The sequence below is a fragment of the Leptinotarsa decemlineata genome, unplaced genomic scaffold, assembly GCF_025532065.1.
Source record: "Leptinotarsa decemlineata unplaced genomic scaffold, Ldec_3_MD MMD2_tig00000026_RagTag_RagTag, whole genome shotgun sequence".
Lineage (NCBI taxonomy): Eukaryota > Metazoa > Arthropoda > Insecta > Coleoptera > Chrysomelidae > Leptinotarsa > Leptinotarsa decemlineata.
This window is the reverse complement of record NW_027412539.1, coordinates 4,651,468-4,670,111: the sequence shown is the minus strand read 5'-3', so window position 1 is coordinate 4,670,111 and position 18,644 is coordinate 4,651,468. Positions and strand designations below refer to the sequence as shown.

At 36.0% G+C, this 18,644-nt stretch overlaps 2 protein-coding genes across 6 annotated transcripts in view; one reads left to right on the top strand and one right to left on the bottom strand.

Moving 5' to 3' along the window:
* Positions 1-2,296: 2,296 nt before the first annotated feature.
* On the top strand, positions 2,297-15,853 carry Mettl4 (Methyltransferase like 4). Of its 5 annotated transcripts, none has more exons than XR_012464621.1 (2): positions 2,297-8,952; positions 12,237-15,853. XR_012464621.1 is itself a non-coding variant. In XM_074171637.1 (2 exons), the coding sequence occupies exons 1-2, from the start codon at positions 2,411-2,413 to the stop codon at positions 9,022-9,024; spliced, it is 801 nt and encodes a 266-aa protein (XP_074027738.1). In that variant the 5' UTR covers positions 2,298-2,410; the 3' UTR covers positions 9,025-11,032. The 5 variants fall into 5 exon arrangements, 4 of the variants coding, with proteins under 4 accessions (XP_074027738.1, XP_023017992.2, XP_074027737.1 ...); XM_074171637.1 differs by lacking the exon at positions 12,237-15,853 and adding an exon at positions 8,975-11,032 and having other exon boundaries at positions 2,298-3,161; XM_023162224.2 differs by having other exon boundaries at positions 2,299-3,161.
* LOC111506985 (uncharacterized) overlaps positions 14,951-18,644 on the bottom strand; it is a 17,580-nt gene continuing 13,886 nt past the window's right edge. Inside the window, exon 2 of the mRNA XM_023162204.2 lies at positions 14,951-17,079. Within this exon, the coding sequence (XP_023017972.2) occupies positions 15,153-17,079 (1,927 nt within the window). The 3' untranslated portion in view covers positions 14,951-15,152. The remainder of the gene's footprint in view (positions 17,080-18,644) is intronic.

Below are 18,644 nucleotides of genomic sequence, written 5' to 3'. Positions count from 1 at the left end.
CTGTACCAAAAATCAGTCATTTCTAGGTGAAAAGTAATATTTTGTGGGCTAAAACATGTGAAAGTACAGACAATAACAGAATAGGATGATTCAAAATAACAAAATTGTAAACAAAATATCACATTCTAACAATAAATGCTGAAAATGTTGTCCATTACATTCTAAACACTTTAAAATGTTTTCTTGTACGCGACTTGTGGTTGCTTTTTCAATTTCCTGGGGATCCAGATTTTCAATACTCCGCACTATTCGCCGTCGCAATTCTTCTTTGGTAGGCACTGGAGTACTGTATACCCTTTCTTTTAAAACACCTCATAAAAAAGGTCAAGTGGCGTGAGATCGGGTGATCTCGGTGGCCAATCCCACGGCCCTAAACGCCTAAACCAACGATCGTCGAAGAGTTCGTCAAGTTTCCTGGAAACTTCCTGGGAGGAATGAGCTGGCGCTCCGTCCAGTTGAAACCACGAATTCCTATATTCCTCTAAAGGCAAATTTTCAAGAAAATCGGTTACAGTCGTCCTTAATATTTGGAGATATCTCTCTGCATTCAGTGTGTCTTTATAAATAAAAAAGCTAATTTTATTGTTCTTTAGAATACAGAAAACATTCAGGTCAAATTTTTCTTGAAACCCCATTCCTTTTGTAACATGAGGATTATGATCAGCCCAAAAATGTTTATTCCTTCTATTGAAAATACCATCCCTCGTATATTTTGATTCGTCGCTCCAAATTATTTTTGACAAAAATTCCTGATCTTCCTGTGTATGAATCAAAAAGGATTCACAAAAATGCATTCTACGTTCGAAGTCTTCTGCTTTTAGAGCTTGAACTTTGGTAAATTTATACGGATGCATTCTGTGATTTTTCAAAATTCGTTGTACTGAAGCATGTGATACACCTAAATCTTTTTCTGCACTGCGAATGGAAGCTTCTGGATATGCATAAAATATGCCAAAACGTTAACAGTATTGTCCTCATTTGAAGTAACAGGTTTTGGTAATGTTGAAGGCGCTTTTAACCAGGATTTTCTCAGACTCGCCCAGCAACAATTTGCCAATCACACATATTTTTTCACCGATGGATCTAAAGATGAACGCGGTAATGTTGGCATTGGAGTTTTTTCACACAACCTAAACCATTCTGGACGATTACCCTCTTTCTTTTCAATATGCTCAGCTGAAATAACAGCCATCCAAGAAGCAGTACAATATATTGTAGACAACGATATCAAACATTCAGTTATCTTTAGCGACTCAAAAAGCGCCCTGGCAAAAATTTCCCGGTCAACTATATCTGCAAACAGTGATTACCTCTCATTACGTACCAGACAACTGATATACAGAGCCATCGCAAAGGGATTCAGCATACATTTGGCATGGATTCCTAGTCATTCCAACATCAAGGGTAATGATACAGCCGATACTTTAGCCAATATTGGAAGAAAGCATCCACTCTCTAATCATCCTCAAGCAGACTATAGAGAGTTTCAAGCATTATTGAAACATAATATTTGCATAGACTGGACCAATCAATATAGCGGGGACGGACAATTCAAAGCCAAACTTTACTTTTCCTCCGTACCACAACCTTACAAAACTCCATGGTTCAAGGATCTGGCTACTTTTGTTCTCGTAAAGAAATCGTCAATATGTTCAGAATTAGGAGCACTCATTCCCTCAATAAAGCGCATCTCCACAAAATTAAGATAGTTGATGACGACCGCTGCGAATGTGGGGAAATACAGACTCTCCTACATATATTCTTTGCCTGCCCTAATACTTCTCATAATATACAAATACTTCATGCTTCTCTTAGCATCCCTCCTTCAACAATTCAGCCTCTTACCTTCCACGATATCTTTTTCAAACATATATCACCATCTAACATACAAACCATATCCAAATTCCTGATTGCATCCAATATAAAGCTGTAGTGATCAAGACAGACCAAATACTTGTGCACAGGCAGTGCTTCGCCAATCATGACCTGATCGTAGTGTCCATACACGTAACCGTAGTGCATCACCTCAGATTAGTGCTTACACTCTAGTGCAGGCGGACATTGCTTGTTAACTGACTTCTTCAAATTACAGTCGAACTTTGTTTTAGCGCAAAACCAGGTGGGGTTTGGGTCCAACTCAGATCCACTTCACAAACCACCTACTAGTAGTTTGTGATCCACTTCAGTGTGGGCTCCACCTGTAGTAGCAACATGATCCTGGAACTCCTGGCTGGATAGCCCTGGCAGCTGAAGCCATTAATGGAAAAAGAAGAAGAAAAGAAGACGCGAACTATCTCGTAATGCAAAATGCTGCATACTGCGATTGTGTGAGAGGTAATCGAAACTTACAATTTCTGTCAAATACTTTTGTGTATACATTTTTTTATCGCTGGAGAGAAAAGTGTAAGAAATGAGTAGAATTTATGAAAATGAGTTCGCAATTTACATTTCCCATGAGAAATTTGTTAATTCTGTCTACAATTCTCTTCATAAATGTATAAATCCAAACTTATTCTATATATTTCATCAATATAAACAAAAAAAGCTGAAAGATTCAAGTAGTGGGCCAAACAATGAACCTGAGAGTAGATATGAAAGTCAGATACGGGAACAAACTATGGTGAAAATGAAATTGAAGCATTTTATGAGTATAGCCCAATCTGAAGGAATTTTCAAAAATAGTCTAGAGAGTTCAGAAGAAATTAATGAGTCAGCTTTAAGAACTGCTCAAACAATTTATAATGAAACCCGAAAAGAAATGGTGCAAAATGCATTTGGATCAAACTGTGGCCCCCCTGTTGTGAAAGATATTAATAAAGGGCTTTATCTTTTTCCACAAAATTCAACATTTTATGCAAAAAATATAATAGAAATCACTACACACTTGGAACATCAAACTTTTGACCTCATACTCCTGGATCCCCCTTGGTGGAACAAGTACATTCGTCGAAAGAGAAAAGCCACTGGTGATGGTTACGACATGATGTTTAACGATGACTTGAGAAGTCTCCCAGTGGAAAAGCTATTGGAGAAAGATGGTTTGGTAGTTGTGTGGTGTACAAATTCTGAACAAAATTTCAATCACTTAGTGACAAAGATTTTTCCAAAGTGGAATGTGGAATTTTTAGGTGTTTGGTACTGGCTGAAAGTAACAACCTCAGGTGAGCCAGTCTGTGATTTTTCAGATCCCCCTGGTAAGCAACCCTATGAAAAAATTGTGTTTGGCTGTAGAAAACGTGTTTTGCCTTTACCCCAAGATGGAAAATTAGTTATTAGCATTCCTAGTGCATTACATTCTCATAAACCTCCATTAGTTGAACTACTGAAAGAGTATTTACCTGAATTTCCTAAATGCTTGGAAGTGTTTGCGAGGTACCTTCTGCCTGAGTGGACTAGTTACGGCAATGAAGTTTTAAAGTTTCAACATGAAAGTGTATATTTTCCGAAAAGGTAACCTTAAAGTGATAGGTAGAGTCAGAACCTCTGAATTCATTGAGTACACTTTTCCCACACCAGAATGAAAATACTGATTCGACGGGTATTTCAATAACCAAGTTATCACAGACACACTCAATGTGGTCAATATTCTTTGCCAGCAATATTTGAAATCGTTGAAGGAAAACACCCGAGTACAATTGTATCAGCATGTATTATAATAATTATTATGTAAAAGAGCACCCAAAGAGTTGTTTGGAATGGGACTTTTGTCATTGTTCATAGATTTCATTTTTCTATTTCTAAATTTATAAAGGCAATCTTAAAACCTATTATCATGTACTGGTTTCAAAAATTTCAAGCATTCCTAATTCATTCTCTGAGGCATGTTGAGAGACACTAGACCTCTCTTGTTTAGGAAATCAAATCTGTCTATCGGTTTAAAATCTGTTTTTCCATTAACCAGCTGTCGCACCCCTACAAACGGCAACCCTCAAAAGTCGAAACTTGTGCGAGCTAAGGACTAACGAGATCTTACCCTTTAAATATACGTAACACGTATTATAGCCTGCTTGGTTTGATGTACTTTGGTTCATATGGAGAAACTATGAATTTTGTGTCTTTATCTTTCTGAAATGTTGGAGATTTACAGAAATGTTTGTTTGAAGGTGGTTAACAATGTTTCATGGTGCATTTCATTACTTCGAACTTCCATTCTCTAATTGATTTGAAATTTATTTGAAATCCCTGAAAAAATCTGTAAAAAATAAAAAGGTTAGCTGAAAAATAACAATTAAGTACATTAGGCAAAAAAACGAAATTACAATGAAATAAATACAAACAACAACCAAAAAATAAAAAAATGGAACTATTAACATGAGATGAAATTAAAAAATGATTTACAAAAATACAAAAAATGAAAATTGAAAATTAAAAGATTTCAAACCAAGTTACTTCACAACATTTCGATTGTTAGTATCCACAATCGTCTTCGGGTGATAACTGGACTTATTCCTCAGAGATCTGACTATTTATAGGTCATTCGAGTGCTTTCACATATCCCCTCTTTCCCTCTCTTCGCTTCATCGGTTTTAGCGGAAACTGACTGTTTGGCGGGAGTTGGTCGTGTTCCGCTTGATTAGAGGTTTCCATATGTTGCGTATCTCTACGCTAGCTTGGCTAAATGCGTTTTTGGACAATATATAAGTGGCTTCTTTGAATTTTCTCCTAAACCAGTGTTCCTCCTTGTGGATGATTTCAGCTTGAGCCCACTTGTTATGTTGATGAGTCCAAACATGCTCCGCTATTCCTGATTTGCTTGTTTCTCCTCGCTGTGTGTGTTTCTTGTGCTCGGCATAGCAAACTTTCAATGGCCTCTTAGTTTCACCGATGTATGATTCTCTGCACTTGCAGGGTATCCGGTAAATGCAATTCTTGGAATCGCAGTTTGCGTTTGGTGGCCTAGTTTTCGTGAGGCTGCTACGGATAGTGAAACAGATCTGAAACAGGTTCTGATGTTATATTTGGACCCAATCCTTCTTATCCTTTACGAAAATTCTCTGATGTAGGGAAGTACAAGCACTGGTTGTGGCGGCTTCTCTTCCCTGTGGAGCTCTTGCTGTCTTCTAGCTAAAGCCTGTTCTACCATCACTTTGGGGTAACTATTCGGTTGAAGGTCATTTTTAACCCATTAATTCCCAAAGATAATAATAAGAACTATTTGGATGATTGAACTATTTATTATGGATAAAAATGAATTCGAATAGCCAGTTATAACAAAAAAACATTTTTTTTTCTTCACACTAGGTGCAGCAAAATGTTGCGTTAACGCAACTTTGGGATTTGTAGGATACATAAAGTTGATCAAGCTTTGTGAAATTGTTGGAAGAAGTCAGGATGGAGATGTACCTGACATTTCGTACACATATATATGGTATTGCGCTTACATTGTCGGCATCTTCTCCTGGCCTTATTTTCCTGTTCAACTATGATATGACCAACATTGTCAAAGCGCAAAGTGGAAGGTAATGCATTTTTGGATGGTCTTCCACAGTTTGGGTTCACAGAATCAGTATGTCCTACAATTTCCTCATTCCCTTGACTACAAGTTTCCTTTGCTTTCATCAGACTGGCCGCAACATACGATTTGAACTCTAACTGTGAGATTTTCTGTTTATTTGCTATATTATATACTTTCCAGGAATTTACAATAACACTATCCATCAAATTTATGAAAAGCGGCCACCACCATTTTTTCCCCTTTACATGAATCCTGTAGTTTGAAATGCCGTTATCGTGGAGATCAACTCCTCCCATGAACTGGTTGTAATCGGCAATAAGTTTTGGCTGAGGAATCGCAATTTTCTTTTTTTCTTTCCTATCGTATCGTTTTGCAGCTACAAGGGGTTCAATGCTGCAAGTATTACTTGCCATTGTTACAACAGAGTTATCATTCCATCTGACTAGAAGAATTTCCTGATCCTTATCAAATGAAAAGTCATAGAAACCCCTGTCTTTCTTCTTTATGACTTTCACAGTTTCCAGTGTATTATTACATGTTCGGTTTTCACGAATTGTTCCGGTTGCATAAAAACCTTTTTCCCTCAATGAACAGAACAGTTTATAAGAAGAAAAAAAAACAAATTATCTAAGAACAATTCGTTCAGGCCAGTCTTATCTACCTACACAGTAGGTTAATGGACTGACACCTATCAGAAAACAACTACTCCCCTGGCTAATACCACGAAGGGCGTTGAATTATATCCGACAGGTGTCAGTGCAGGATTCTTCACAGAAGTTATTCCTGCATATGCTGTTGGCGATACAACTGTCGTAATAGATTTTCAATTATTGAAACACACTTGCAGACCGGTTTCGGGGTGTTTGGCCACTCGTCAGTGCAAGGTAGTGTATATCATCAACATAAAGTCGATTATTTCCGATAATTGAAAATCGAATTCCGTCAGAGTATCATTCCTCGGACTAAGCTGAAGCATACAACAAACAACAGGTTTGTCGTCGCCCCATCTGTCTGTGAACGAGGTAACCAACTGCATATCCGAAATTTGCCCAATTCCTCGTATAAGGAAAGAAAACTTTCACATATAGTCAGTGGGCATACTTGAAGACTGGCTATAAATCAAATTATCTAAGAACAATTCGTTCAGGCCAGTCTTATCTACCTACACAGTAGGTAGGTAGCCAGTCTTCAAGTATGCCCACTGACTATATGTGAAAGAAGAAAAAAAGTTGTCAAAAAATACACGATGTTTAGATGGCTGAGGTACAGCGGACAAAAGATCCAGGACAACCCTTTCTCCTAACCCTAACTCGTTTCTATCATCATTGCTTCTCCCACCGTATGGAATGAATTTATACAAATATCCATTAGAACTACACAGACACCACAATTTGAATCCAAACCTAATTGGCTTGCCTTTTATAAACATTTTACAACTATGTCGACCAAAGTATGGCACCATCTCCTCATCAATAGACAAATTATGGAAAAAAATTCCGAATTGCATGTTTCTTTCGTTCATCATATCAAAAATGGGTCTCAGTTTCGAAAATCTATCATCTGTATTCAGTTGATCATTATCTGATAAATGTATATTTCGTTTGATGGCATCAAATCTGTTCCTGCTCATACAACCTCTCACTAGCGGTATACCTTTGTCTTCGTCCTTTGACCAATACATTTTTGTAGCTGGTAAGGTATGGTAGCCAGAAAAGAACAATATACCACAAAAGCGCTTCAGACTTGCCCTGCTTAGTTCAAAGGAATGTCGATTATGATCATTCGCATATTTTTTTGAAAAATGAACGATTTTATCCCAGATTTCATCAGTGAAGTACAAAGAGAAAACTTCGTAAGGAGACTTTCCACCAATTTTACTTTCTATTTCCTCTAGTCTAATACGTTCTTCCTCTTGTGGTGCAGTTGTATATGTAGGATGTTCTTTCTTCCATTTTGGAATAGCTTTCTTCGCCTTTTCTTTCTTCGTTTTATTTTTGTTCGTTTTGGAAGAACTCTTTCCTATTTTTGAAGTTGATGGGATAGGTTGTTCATCAACTCCTTGAGATTCATCAGGATAATTTGCGTGGATTTCGTAAGTCCCAGCGACGTCTGGAATATCCAGTTCAGTCTCAGTTATACCTTCATCGATCTCCTCCTCGTCTGTCAGTTCATCAACCGGTGGTGGTATATATACGGCGTCAATACCGTCAGCTTGTTGTAATTCATCGTCCTCTTCTAATAATGCCATCATTTCTGCAGTAGATAACGGCCTTCTGTTTTCCCAAGGCATAACCTGAATCAAACCAATAAGAATGAAACCATACATAATATAGATTATATAGAATATTATGCAATTCACACATTGCAATAGATGAAATTACTCACTTGAATTGTATGAATCACAAGATGTTTTCGAAATAAACAGTTTACTAACCAATAATATCAATTATTCAATCGAGTAATACGAACGAGCACAACTTCACGGCCTAACAATTCCAACTACACAGGAATCAACAGGTTGTGGAACCATATCATCACGATCGCCACGTGTCTCACCTCTCCGAACTTTTCCGAATTCTAATAATTAGTAATGCCAAAGTTGCGTAAACGCAACAATAATCAAAATAGCATATCATACAAAAACTGATGAATTTTCAACATATGGGACGGTGTGATATTCTGTACTGAGACTATGTAAAGTTATTTTCGCGAACTATCGTATATATTTCCTTTCTGTCTATTATTTCTGGGACAGTCAAACAGGGACGGATTGAAAATTATATTTGAGTACTTTTGAAAAGTTTACCAAAAATACGATTTCTCAATAAATCACTGAATTTTCTTGCCAAATTATCAATAAATATGCCTTTAATAACATACAATGGGTGAAAATTCAAAAAACTAAAGACGTATTCACGAAAAAATAGATTGAAAAATGTTTCGTATGCGCAACGTTGGGAACTAATGGGTTAATGATGCCTAGTTCCTTTTCGAGACCTTCCTTTATTTTACCGAGCCCGAAAGCACGGTCAAGTAGAGTCTTGATGATTCCTCTCTTAGTTGATTGATGGTGGTTGGATTCCTGGTTCAGATACTGTCCTGTGTGAGTGGGTTTTCGAGATACAGATTTTTCACATTTAGTGTCGGTTCTCTTCACCAAGACCTCTAAGAATAGTAATTCGTTGTGGACTTCCTTCTCCATTATGAAATTGATGGAAGGACTTACGTTGTAATGTGCTTCAGGAAGGTGTCTTGTTCTGCATTCCCATGGTTCCATATTATGAAGATGCTGTCCACGTATATCAACCAGACTCTTGGCTTCTTGTGGACTTCTTCAATAGCCAGAGTTTCAAAGCATTCCAAATATATATTGGCTATAACCGGTGAAAATGGTGATTCCATTGGCAGTCCTTCATCTTGCGTAAAGAATTCGTCCTTCAGTTGGAAGTAGCAGTTTGGTACATAGCATCCTGGTAACTCCATGATTACTTGTATCGGTAAGTTTGTTCTATCTTTCAGGTCCCCATCTTCAGATAGCTTCCTCCTTACGATTTGAAGTGCTTCTTTGACAGGGACGTTGGTGTTGCTTGTATTTTATTTCATTTTTTTTGCTAACCTTTTTAATTTTTTACAGATTCGTTCAGGGATTTCAAATCAATTTATACCATATTATACAATGGAAGTCGAACTAATGAAATTTACAGAAATACTCTTCAAATTTTCATTTCATAATCAACTTATCTACTATATTTGAAGGTAATAGCTGAAAGTAATAGGTGTCCACTAAACACAAAAATGAAAATTTAACAAATACTGTTTTTCCTTTAATCAATAATCCTCAGAAGTCGAAATTTGTGCTAGCTAAGGATTGAAAGGTCTTACTTTTCAACGTGCGATTCCTAGCACGGATAGTTGATGAGTGAACAAAAATTTGGAGAGTGTCTACATAAAGTCTCAACCCTTATAAAACAACCCATAATTTAAAGTTGTTCCATATGTACCAAAAAACACCAACGGATTGGTTCAAATTTTGGAAAAATCAAATATGAAAGTTGCTTTGAAAGCTGCTCATACACTTCAACAAGTGTTAGGTACCTCAAAGGACAAGACTGCAGAAAAGAAAAAGTCTGGAATTTACAAAATAAGCTTTGAGGTTTGCGATAAAAAGTATGTTGGTCAACTAGGTACTAAAAGAAATATTTTCCACTTATTCAGTTTCATAAACCAAAGAAGTTTAGTGTCGCTCAATGTGCCTTACAAAATAAGTAAGAAATGGTTGAAATTGTGGAGATTAAAATACTTATGCCTCCAAGAGATGCCTTGAAAAGTCTAGAAATCGAAAAATATGGATTTAGATCTATGAATACTGACATGAACAGAATTAAAAATGAATAGCTGAAAATAACAATTATATTAAGCAAAATAAACCTGAAATGAAATAATAGACCGTGCTTTCGGGCTCTGTAACACGAAGGAAGGTCTCGAGAAGGAACTAGACATCATCAAAAATGATCTTCAACGGAATGGCTACTCCAAAGCGATGGTAGAAAAGACCTTGGCTAAAAGACAGCAGGAGCCTCGCAAGAAAGAGAAGCCGTCACAACCAGTGCTTGCACTTCCCTACATCAGAGGATTATCGGAAAGGATAAGAAGAATTGGTTCCAAGTACAACATTAGAACCTGTTTCAGACCATGTTTGGACCCATCAACACAACATCGAGTGGTCCCAAGCTGAGATCTTGCACAGAGAGGAACATTGGTTTAGGAGAAATTTCAGAAATTTGTTGTCCAACAACGTATTCAGCCAAGTCAGCGTAGAAATACGCAACATATGGAAACCCATCATCAAACGAAAAATTGCTAACTCCCGCCAAAACGGTCATCTCCCACGGAACCAGTGAAGCGAAAAATGGAAAGCGGGGATAAGTGAAAGTACTCGAATGACCTATAAATAGTCATCTCTCGTAGGAATCAGTCCAGTCATCACCCGAAGACGATTGTAGATACTAACAATCGAAATGTCGTGAACTAACGTGACTTGTTATCTCTCAACTTTTTATTTTTATTTCCTTTTTTCATTTCTTCATTTTTATTTATTTTTGTTCAATTGTTCTATTTTACTTGTATCTTATTTCACTATTATTTCATTTTAGGTTTATTTTGCTTAATATCATTGTTATTTTCAGCTATTCATTTTTAATTCTTCTTTTTTAGTTGTTTCAGGGATTTCAAATCATTTTATATAGTAGACAATGGAAGTGCGAATAAGTTTTAGGATGCTAAAAGATTTAGTTTTAGGAATGATGATGCTAACATGGTTAGCAAAACATGCATCAAGAAACAGTATTTTTGTTATGGTGTGGAAAAATGTCATTTCAGTTCTTTGATACAATTTATTGTTTCACAATTTCTATGAGCTATCTAGTTTTTTCGTATTATATCATCATTTATTTAATATGTTGAAAAAATACAAAGATACTTCCGAACCTCTTTTCAAGCAGGTAAATGGATAAATGTAATCAGTTATTTGTTATATATCAAATGAAGAACTCAAATAATAAACCAAATGTGACAATAGTTGTGTGTTTTTTTTACTACAGTATCGCTATCGGAATGATGGGAATATTCAATATACCCCAGGATCGGCTCATAAGCTTCAAGAATTACAATATCACGCAAATTGAACAATCTGGTCACACTAACTTACAAAAAGTAACTTCAGAATTTCAATAATCTACAATAAGTTTCAAACAAACCTGTAAAAAACAATACTCTATTCCTTGTCCCAAATACCTCCTTTCCTTTGTCACCTCCTCTCCAACCTCAAATACAGGATGTTGGAAATTTATATCATTAATGAACATTCCCTTCGTTTTCATTCTCATTGATTTCACTTTCAGCTGCTGGAATCTTTGAAATTACTTGATGAAGATCCATAGTAATTTCATAAACTACACGTTATAATTTGATCTCCACAAACTTTATTTGAGAAATATATCGCATGTTTTGCAGTAGCAGTAGCTTCTTCAACAGTGATTTCAAATCACTGTTGAACAGTGATTTCAAATCGGTGTTGAAGAAGCTACTGTGTTAGAGAAACATGTTGTGATATATTTCTCAAATAAAGTTTGTGGAGATCAATTTGTAAGGTGTAGTTTATGAAACAAAGATTATTACTAATATGCTTGTAAAAGTTGTTAACAGTGTCATGTGGTAGGTATAAGTATAAACAGTGGTATAAGTATAGACATCTAGGTGTAATTCTGATTATTTTACTGATGCTGCTTGCCACCAGAAAAATAGCATTACTGTCACATTCCATGTAACATAATAAAAATTAATACATAATTCATTGAATTAAGAAATATGTGCTAGTCCAAGGCGTATTTTACTCTCTCATCAACTTAAAATATTTTATTGTTCCCAAACATTTTTTTTATTTTCAATGTTACTAAGTTATACTTGTAACTAACAATGTTACTTGTTTTGTACAATGTACAAAACAAGGATGAGTATGAAGGGATAGTGAAAGGAAGTGCTCGTGTCATACATATTATTATTTTCTTCTGTATGCAATAGGTATATTTTATTCACACTACTTGAGTTTCCCCAGATCATACCATAGGTTAGAATCGACTAGTAATGATAGGCAAGTTGAAGAATATTTAGTGATACACCTAAGTTGCCTAAAAACAAAGCATGGGCTTAGAAACAATATTTCCATTATGTACTTTACATATTAACTTCTGATCTACAATTAACTCAAAGAATTTTCTTTCAGACAGCTGTCGGATATAATCCAACGCCCTTCGTGGTATTAGCCAGGGGAGTTGTTGTTTCCTGATGGTGGTAGTGCATTAACCCACAGTGTAGTTGAGACTGGCCTGAACTAATTGTTCATATAGAACATAGATAATTTAATTTTCAGAGACTTGTTTGTTAGGCCTGTGTTGTAGACGTATCAGTGAACTGTATTGTTCAAAATGACAGAACATTTAGAAATCGAATCCAGGAACATCATATGAGCTATGTAGATGAGAAAACAAGTTCAACATATTCAAATAATCTTTTAGAGAAAATCATATATTTAGCGAAGAATTTGAAATTTTACACATAGAAAATAAAGGTTTGAAACAGAATCATTTGGAATCAATGAAAATTAATAAACTTAAAAATTCAAACATTTTAATGAATGACCAACTGGATTTCAATAGATCGCCATTATTGAACTTGTTTTCTTAAAAAAAAACCGAGGAAGTATTATATTGATGTAGAAGTGAGGATATATGCTTCAGATAATCATAATTGAATAGATATCTCAGGTATATAAAAGTTGTAGAGGTTTAGGTAATTTGATGGAGGTAGTCTCAATTGTAGTTACCTGTGGTATATAAATATTAGCGTATGAAGCAACTTGTAGTATTCAAATCACTGTTGAAGAAACTACTGCGTTAGCGAAACATGTTTCGCTAAGTAAGTTTTTTTTTTCATTTTTAGTGGATAAGTTGGACAAAATTAAAAAATCTGACGATATGGTCGATTGGTTGCTGACAAATAATTTTAAGTCTTTATCTTATGATAATAAATTTTACATTATTAAAACTCTGGGAAGGCCTCAACCAAATTTGATTTCAATTAAAGCGTCAGATAATCGACAAAATCGAGGGTTTAATATTAGTTGGTACAGTAAATGCGATTGGTTAACCGGCTCCATTAAACGAGAAAAACTTTTTTGTTGGCCCTGTGTTTTATTTTCCGTACAAACCGAATATCAAACGCGGTCTAAAATAGGATACTCCAATTTAAAAAATTTACCTCGTTCTACAGAAAGACATTTTAAATCTAAGGAGCATATATTTTCGTCTTGTAAATTAAAATTGTTTGGCAAACAAAATATATCAACAGCTTGCTCAAAAAGAGCCCATAATTTCTTTTAATAATCAGGTAAGGGAAAATTGGTCGAATTTTAAAAGACGTATCGATATTACGATTCATTTGAGTTCCCCAGAATTAGCTTTTCGCGGCCACGATGAAACCGAAGATTCGATTAATCGCGGCAATGACAAGGAACTTTTAATGTTATGGTGCAAATATGATTCACAATTTGCCACTTTTTTAAACGGAAGCGTTTTTTCGGGCACCTCAAAAACCATCCAAAATGAGATTATAGACAGTGTGGCATATATTATTAAGGAAAATATAGGCAATGAGATTGAAAGTGTTTCTTTTTTTGCATGGGAAATTGATGAAACTATCGATATTACCTGTACATTACAACTTCAATCGTTTTTAGATATGTCAAAGATGAGCATAATTAAGTACTTGTGCTTATAAAATACTAGTACTATGTTGCTGTATCGCTGCTGTTCCAATGTTTTGACAGAATCAGAATCAACGAACTTAGGCGTGCGCAGCGTTATAGAACAGTACTTTCAAAAATTGTTCTACAGCGCCATCTAGTGGCGAGTTACAGAAAAATTGATAGCCTAAAAACCTTCTCTGTGAAAAATTACTTATACATGTCAAGTTTCATCACGATCGGTTGAACGATGTAGAAGTTTATCACTTACCAACCAACCAACAAAAATCCATTTTTATATATTAGATTTGTAGCAATTTTTACCAAAACTGTTATATTAGAAGAGAAAAGTATTATTTATTGACTGAGAAGAGTTCATTTATATTAAATAACTCAAAGATAACCCTTTTTCCTTGTTTTTGTTTTTTAATGGTCAGTTTTATACGTATAATTTTCGGCAATACACAATTTTTTTTTTGCATTCATGCAAATATTACGTATTTTGCTTTAAATAGGTGCGGTACCCCCAAAAAATTTTCGCGCCTCCGACGGGCTTTTCTGTGTATATATAGTCTTTATGACTTCAGCCTACCCTGTTCTCCAATGCACGAGCCGTCACTGTTTATCAAACTGTCTATGAAAACTTGAAATGCGTGACGACAGTTAAATTTTCAATCTGTGATTGAAAAACGCTAAATCAATAAAATGATCGAACTTTTCATCCCGCAGTGAGAAAATTTCGCCGGCGAGAATGTCGTACTTTTCTCCCTAGGTGCGTAATAAACCATTTTTTTCACTGCGGGATGAAAACATCGCTTTTCGTCTCCTGTGTGGGGGACAGAAGTGCTTCGTTCTTTCTCGGTTATCTAACCGGGAGCTCATAACTCATTTTGCCTCTCGGTAACCTAGCGACGAATTGTATTACGTGACGTCAGTTAAATTTCTAATCTGAGATTGAAAAACGCCAAATCAAGGAAAGGATCGAACTTTTCATTCCACAGTGGGAAAAAATCGTACACGCACCACGGGTGGAAAGTACGGCATCCTCGCTTTTGACTCGGGTGACAAAATTTCGCTGGCGAGAATGCCGTACTTTTCTCCCTACGTGTGTAAATATACTAGTATGTCACGATTAATTACATTTTGATGAAATGATTCAATATAATGAAAAATATGTAAAAAATAAAACACATCGAAACAATATTTTAATTTATTCAGTCAGTTATATAATAAAAAGATAACACCAAATTGTTGGTTGTGATATGAAAACAAGAATTGAAAACAGTTTGATGAATTCATAAATAACTTAGGTATATTTCCATTTGTTTTTTCGAAAATGTGGGCTGCAGACCGCCTATTAAACTTTTCTGTCATTTGAAAAGTCAGGTAGGTATATTTTCATAAAAGCTGTATTTCCTGCTCGTTTGCAGCTGGGCGATATACAAATTGTTGTGCTGCGGCTATTGTAGACGAATATTTATCGTAAACATATTTTAGACCAACCAAACAAAAAAATATAGCCATAATGTAATTCAAAACACTCATTGTGAAATGAATACTCCTTGTGTATTGCATTGTGGAATTCAAAACCTCAAGAATGTTCGTCAGCTGAAATTCTAATTCCTTGCCTGTTCCGTTTTCATTTTCACTTGGTTTGTGGATGCAAGGAACCCCATAAACGTTACTGACATTAAATGAGTTGCCACCAACAAAGGATATTATTTTGCTGCCTTGTTCTATGTCTATCAACATTTTACAGGTCCAGTTATTTCCATTGAGATTTATTTCTCTTAACCAAATTGTGTGCGACAGTATTCCTCTAATGTCGACATTACTCAGATTGTTGTGTGCTATATTTAAGAATCGGAGACTTCTTGTGTTATGGAAACTGTCCTCATCAAATATTACTAGATTGTTATGGCTGATATCTAGCTCAATCAAGCTATTGAGTCCAGTTAGAATGCCAGGCGTTATGTTGGTTATACTGTTGTAACTTAGATTCAGGTGAGTAAGTGATTTTAAATCTCTAAAACACCCCAAATGGAGCTCACGTATCGAGTTGTGCTGCAACCATAGATGTCGCAGGAGAGATATATTCGCGAACATGTCAAAAGTTATTTCCTGTAAACTGTTGTAGCCTAGTTCGAGTTTATCCAAGTTACTCAATCTCCATAGATTCTTTATGCCGACAAGACTATTACCACTCAAATTTAAGTGTTTGATAGAAGTATTTATGTCGGTTACATCAAGACTTGTTAGGTTATTTTCTGCCAATGATAAGCCTTCTAACTTCATCAGGTACCTGAATATCGAAAAGTCTACTCTCACTAAATGGTTGTTATCGATTTCTAAAATAGATAATTTTGACAAGTGTTCAAAATATTTTGTAGGAACAGAAATTTCAAGATAGTTATGGTTCAGGTGCAGGAAACTCAGCGATGGTAAATTGTTGAGACAGTTCACAATTGTTGTTAATTTATTTGAGTCTAATACTATTCTGTCGAGATTTATCAAGCCGGACATATTGAAAGATTTTAAATTATTCTCTGCTGCATTTACATACAATAAAGCTTGTGGGAAAACAGTGGCATCCAATTGGATCAAAAGGTTGTTTTGAATACTGAGGTACTGAAGGATGCCATTTTTAGAGAAAACATCCACGGGCAACTGTTTCAAGAGGTTATTATTGAGATATATTGTCTGCATATTTTGCAGTTTATCGAACAGATTAGGTTGTAGCACAGTCAATTTGTTGAAACCTAAGTTCAATTCATTCAAGCCCTCTAGATCATTGAAAGAACCTGGTTGGATTACGGAAATCTGATTATTCTGAAGAGTGAGCTTTCTCAAATTGGCCAAACCAGAAAAGGTAGAAGTAGAAATTTCGGTAAGTGAATTGTTTCGCAAGCTCAAGACAAAAATATTGTAAGAGTTGAAAGCACCGCTTTCCAGTTTTTTAATATCGTTATTGTCCATGATTATGTTGGAGATGTTGGCTCGTTCGAATGCCTTTCCTTGGACCACTTGAACTTTCGCCTCTACTGTGATCTGAGTAAGATTGAGAGTCTGAAACATGTTTTTGGTAATGATTGGGATATTACTCTTGGTAACTTCAAGGTACTGGTGGGAATCATTGAGTTTGGAAATAATTTCATCTCGAAGATCGTTGTCGACAGTCATATTGGTACAAGCGACATATCTGTATAGAACTCTCTCCATTCTGAAGATTGTTGTGGTTTTTGCGAACATTTCACATGATTCCTCAGATTTTTGGGATAGTGAAACAAATATCACTATTATCATCCATACTCTAACGTCTATAAACCTGAAACAAAAATTATTGTTTTAATAGACATTACCTATGATTTAGATATTTTTATGGACATACTAACGGGTGGATTTTTTAAGAGGTATAGGATTCGATTTTCAAAACAACATAAAAAATTTGAAAAAATTGATGACATCTTTATTGGAATCGATAGAACGATCAATATAATTTAATCTTTGAAGATGATTTCATGCAAATGTTGTCCGCGGCTCCGCTTCAGATGACCATGCGCGAAGTCCAATTTTGGCACACTCTAACATATCGACCGGTATTTCACGTATAAAAGCTTCAATATTGCCTTCCAGAGCGTCAGTCGTTGCTGGTTTATCCCTGTAGACATGACCCCACAAGAAATAATCCAAAGGCGTTAAATCACATGATCTAGACGGCCAATAGACGGGCCCCAAACGTGAGATAAACTGTTCACCGAAGGCGGCTCTTAATTGGGCCATTGTTTCGCGTGCCGTGTGGCACCGTCTTGTTGAAATCACATATCAGGCATGTCCAATTCTTCCATTTTGGGCAACAAAAAGTCGTCAATCATCACACGGTAGCGTTCGCCATTCACAGTAACGTTCCGGCCATTGTCGTCTTTGAAGAAGTACGGCCCATAATCCACACTGAACAGTGACTTTTTCGGGATGCATCGGTAGCTCTTGCAATGCTTGCGGTTGGACTTCACTCCAGATGCAGCAACATTGCTTGTTAACGTATCCATTCAATCAGAAATGAGCCTCGTCGCTGAACACAATTCTTCGATAAAAATGTGGATCTTCCTCAAACTTTTCCAGCGCCCATTCACAAATGTTAGACGTTGTGGGCTTCAATTCTTGCAACATCTGTATCTTATAAGGTTTTATATCCAAATCCTTTCGCAAAATTTTTCACGTAGTGGAGTAACAGAGACCCAATTGCTGCGCACGGCGGCGAATCGACATTTCACGGTCATCACGAATACTGAAGGATACATCCGCAATATTTTCTTCGGTCCTCACTCTACGTATGCGTGTTGGTGGTTAAATGTCCAATAATGTGAACTGGATTCGTAATTTGGTCACAAGCTTCTGAATAGCTCCCTCAGTAGGCCAACGAAACTGCCCATAAATTGGAAGATGTGCACGATGCACTTTCTTCCCGAGCATGAATTTTGATAATAAAAGTCAATAACTTGCAAGCGTTGTTCATTCGTAAGTTAATTCATGGTTAAATTATAGACCAAACTGAACAAGTTTGACAATGACACAAGACACGATTCACGCATTATCGTCAAAAACAGTGTTGCCAAAAAGATATCAGCAAAAAATTACTCATTATAATTGACGATATATTATATCAGGCACATTTTATAATTTCGGGCGAAACGCCTTTTGATTATCGGTGATTCAGTAATAGGCACATAAAAGTATTTGTTCGTTTCATTATTACTAGAGTTCGGCTCTGCCGAACTCTGAAAACTCGATTCGGTCCCCAGTGGGGCAGGCACAAAGTATGTGCTCTGCTGTTTCATCATTTTCCAAACAGAGGCGACACACACTGTCTTCCGACAGTCCGGCGAGTCTCTG

Bases quoted from the DNA above. Each gene is read 5' to 3' on its own strand.
- Mettl4 (XM_074171636.1), top strand. From the start codon at position 2,411: ATGAGTAGAATTTATGAAAATGAGTTCGCAATTTACATTTCCCATGAG.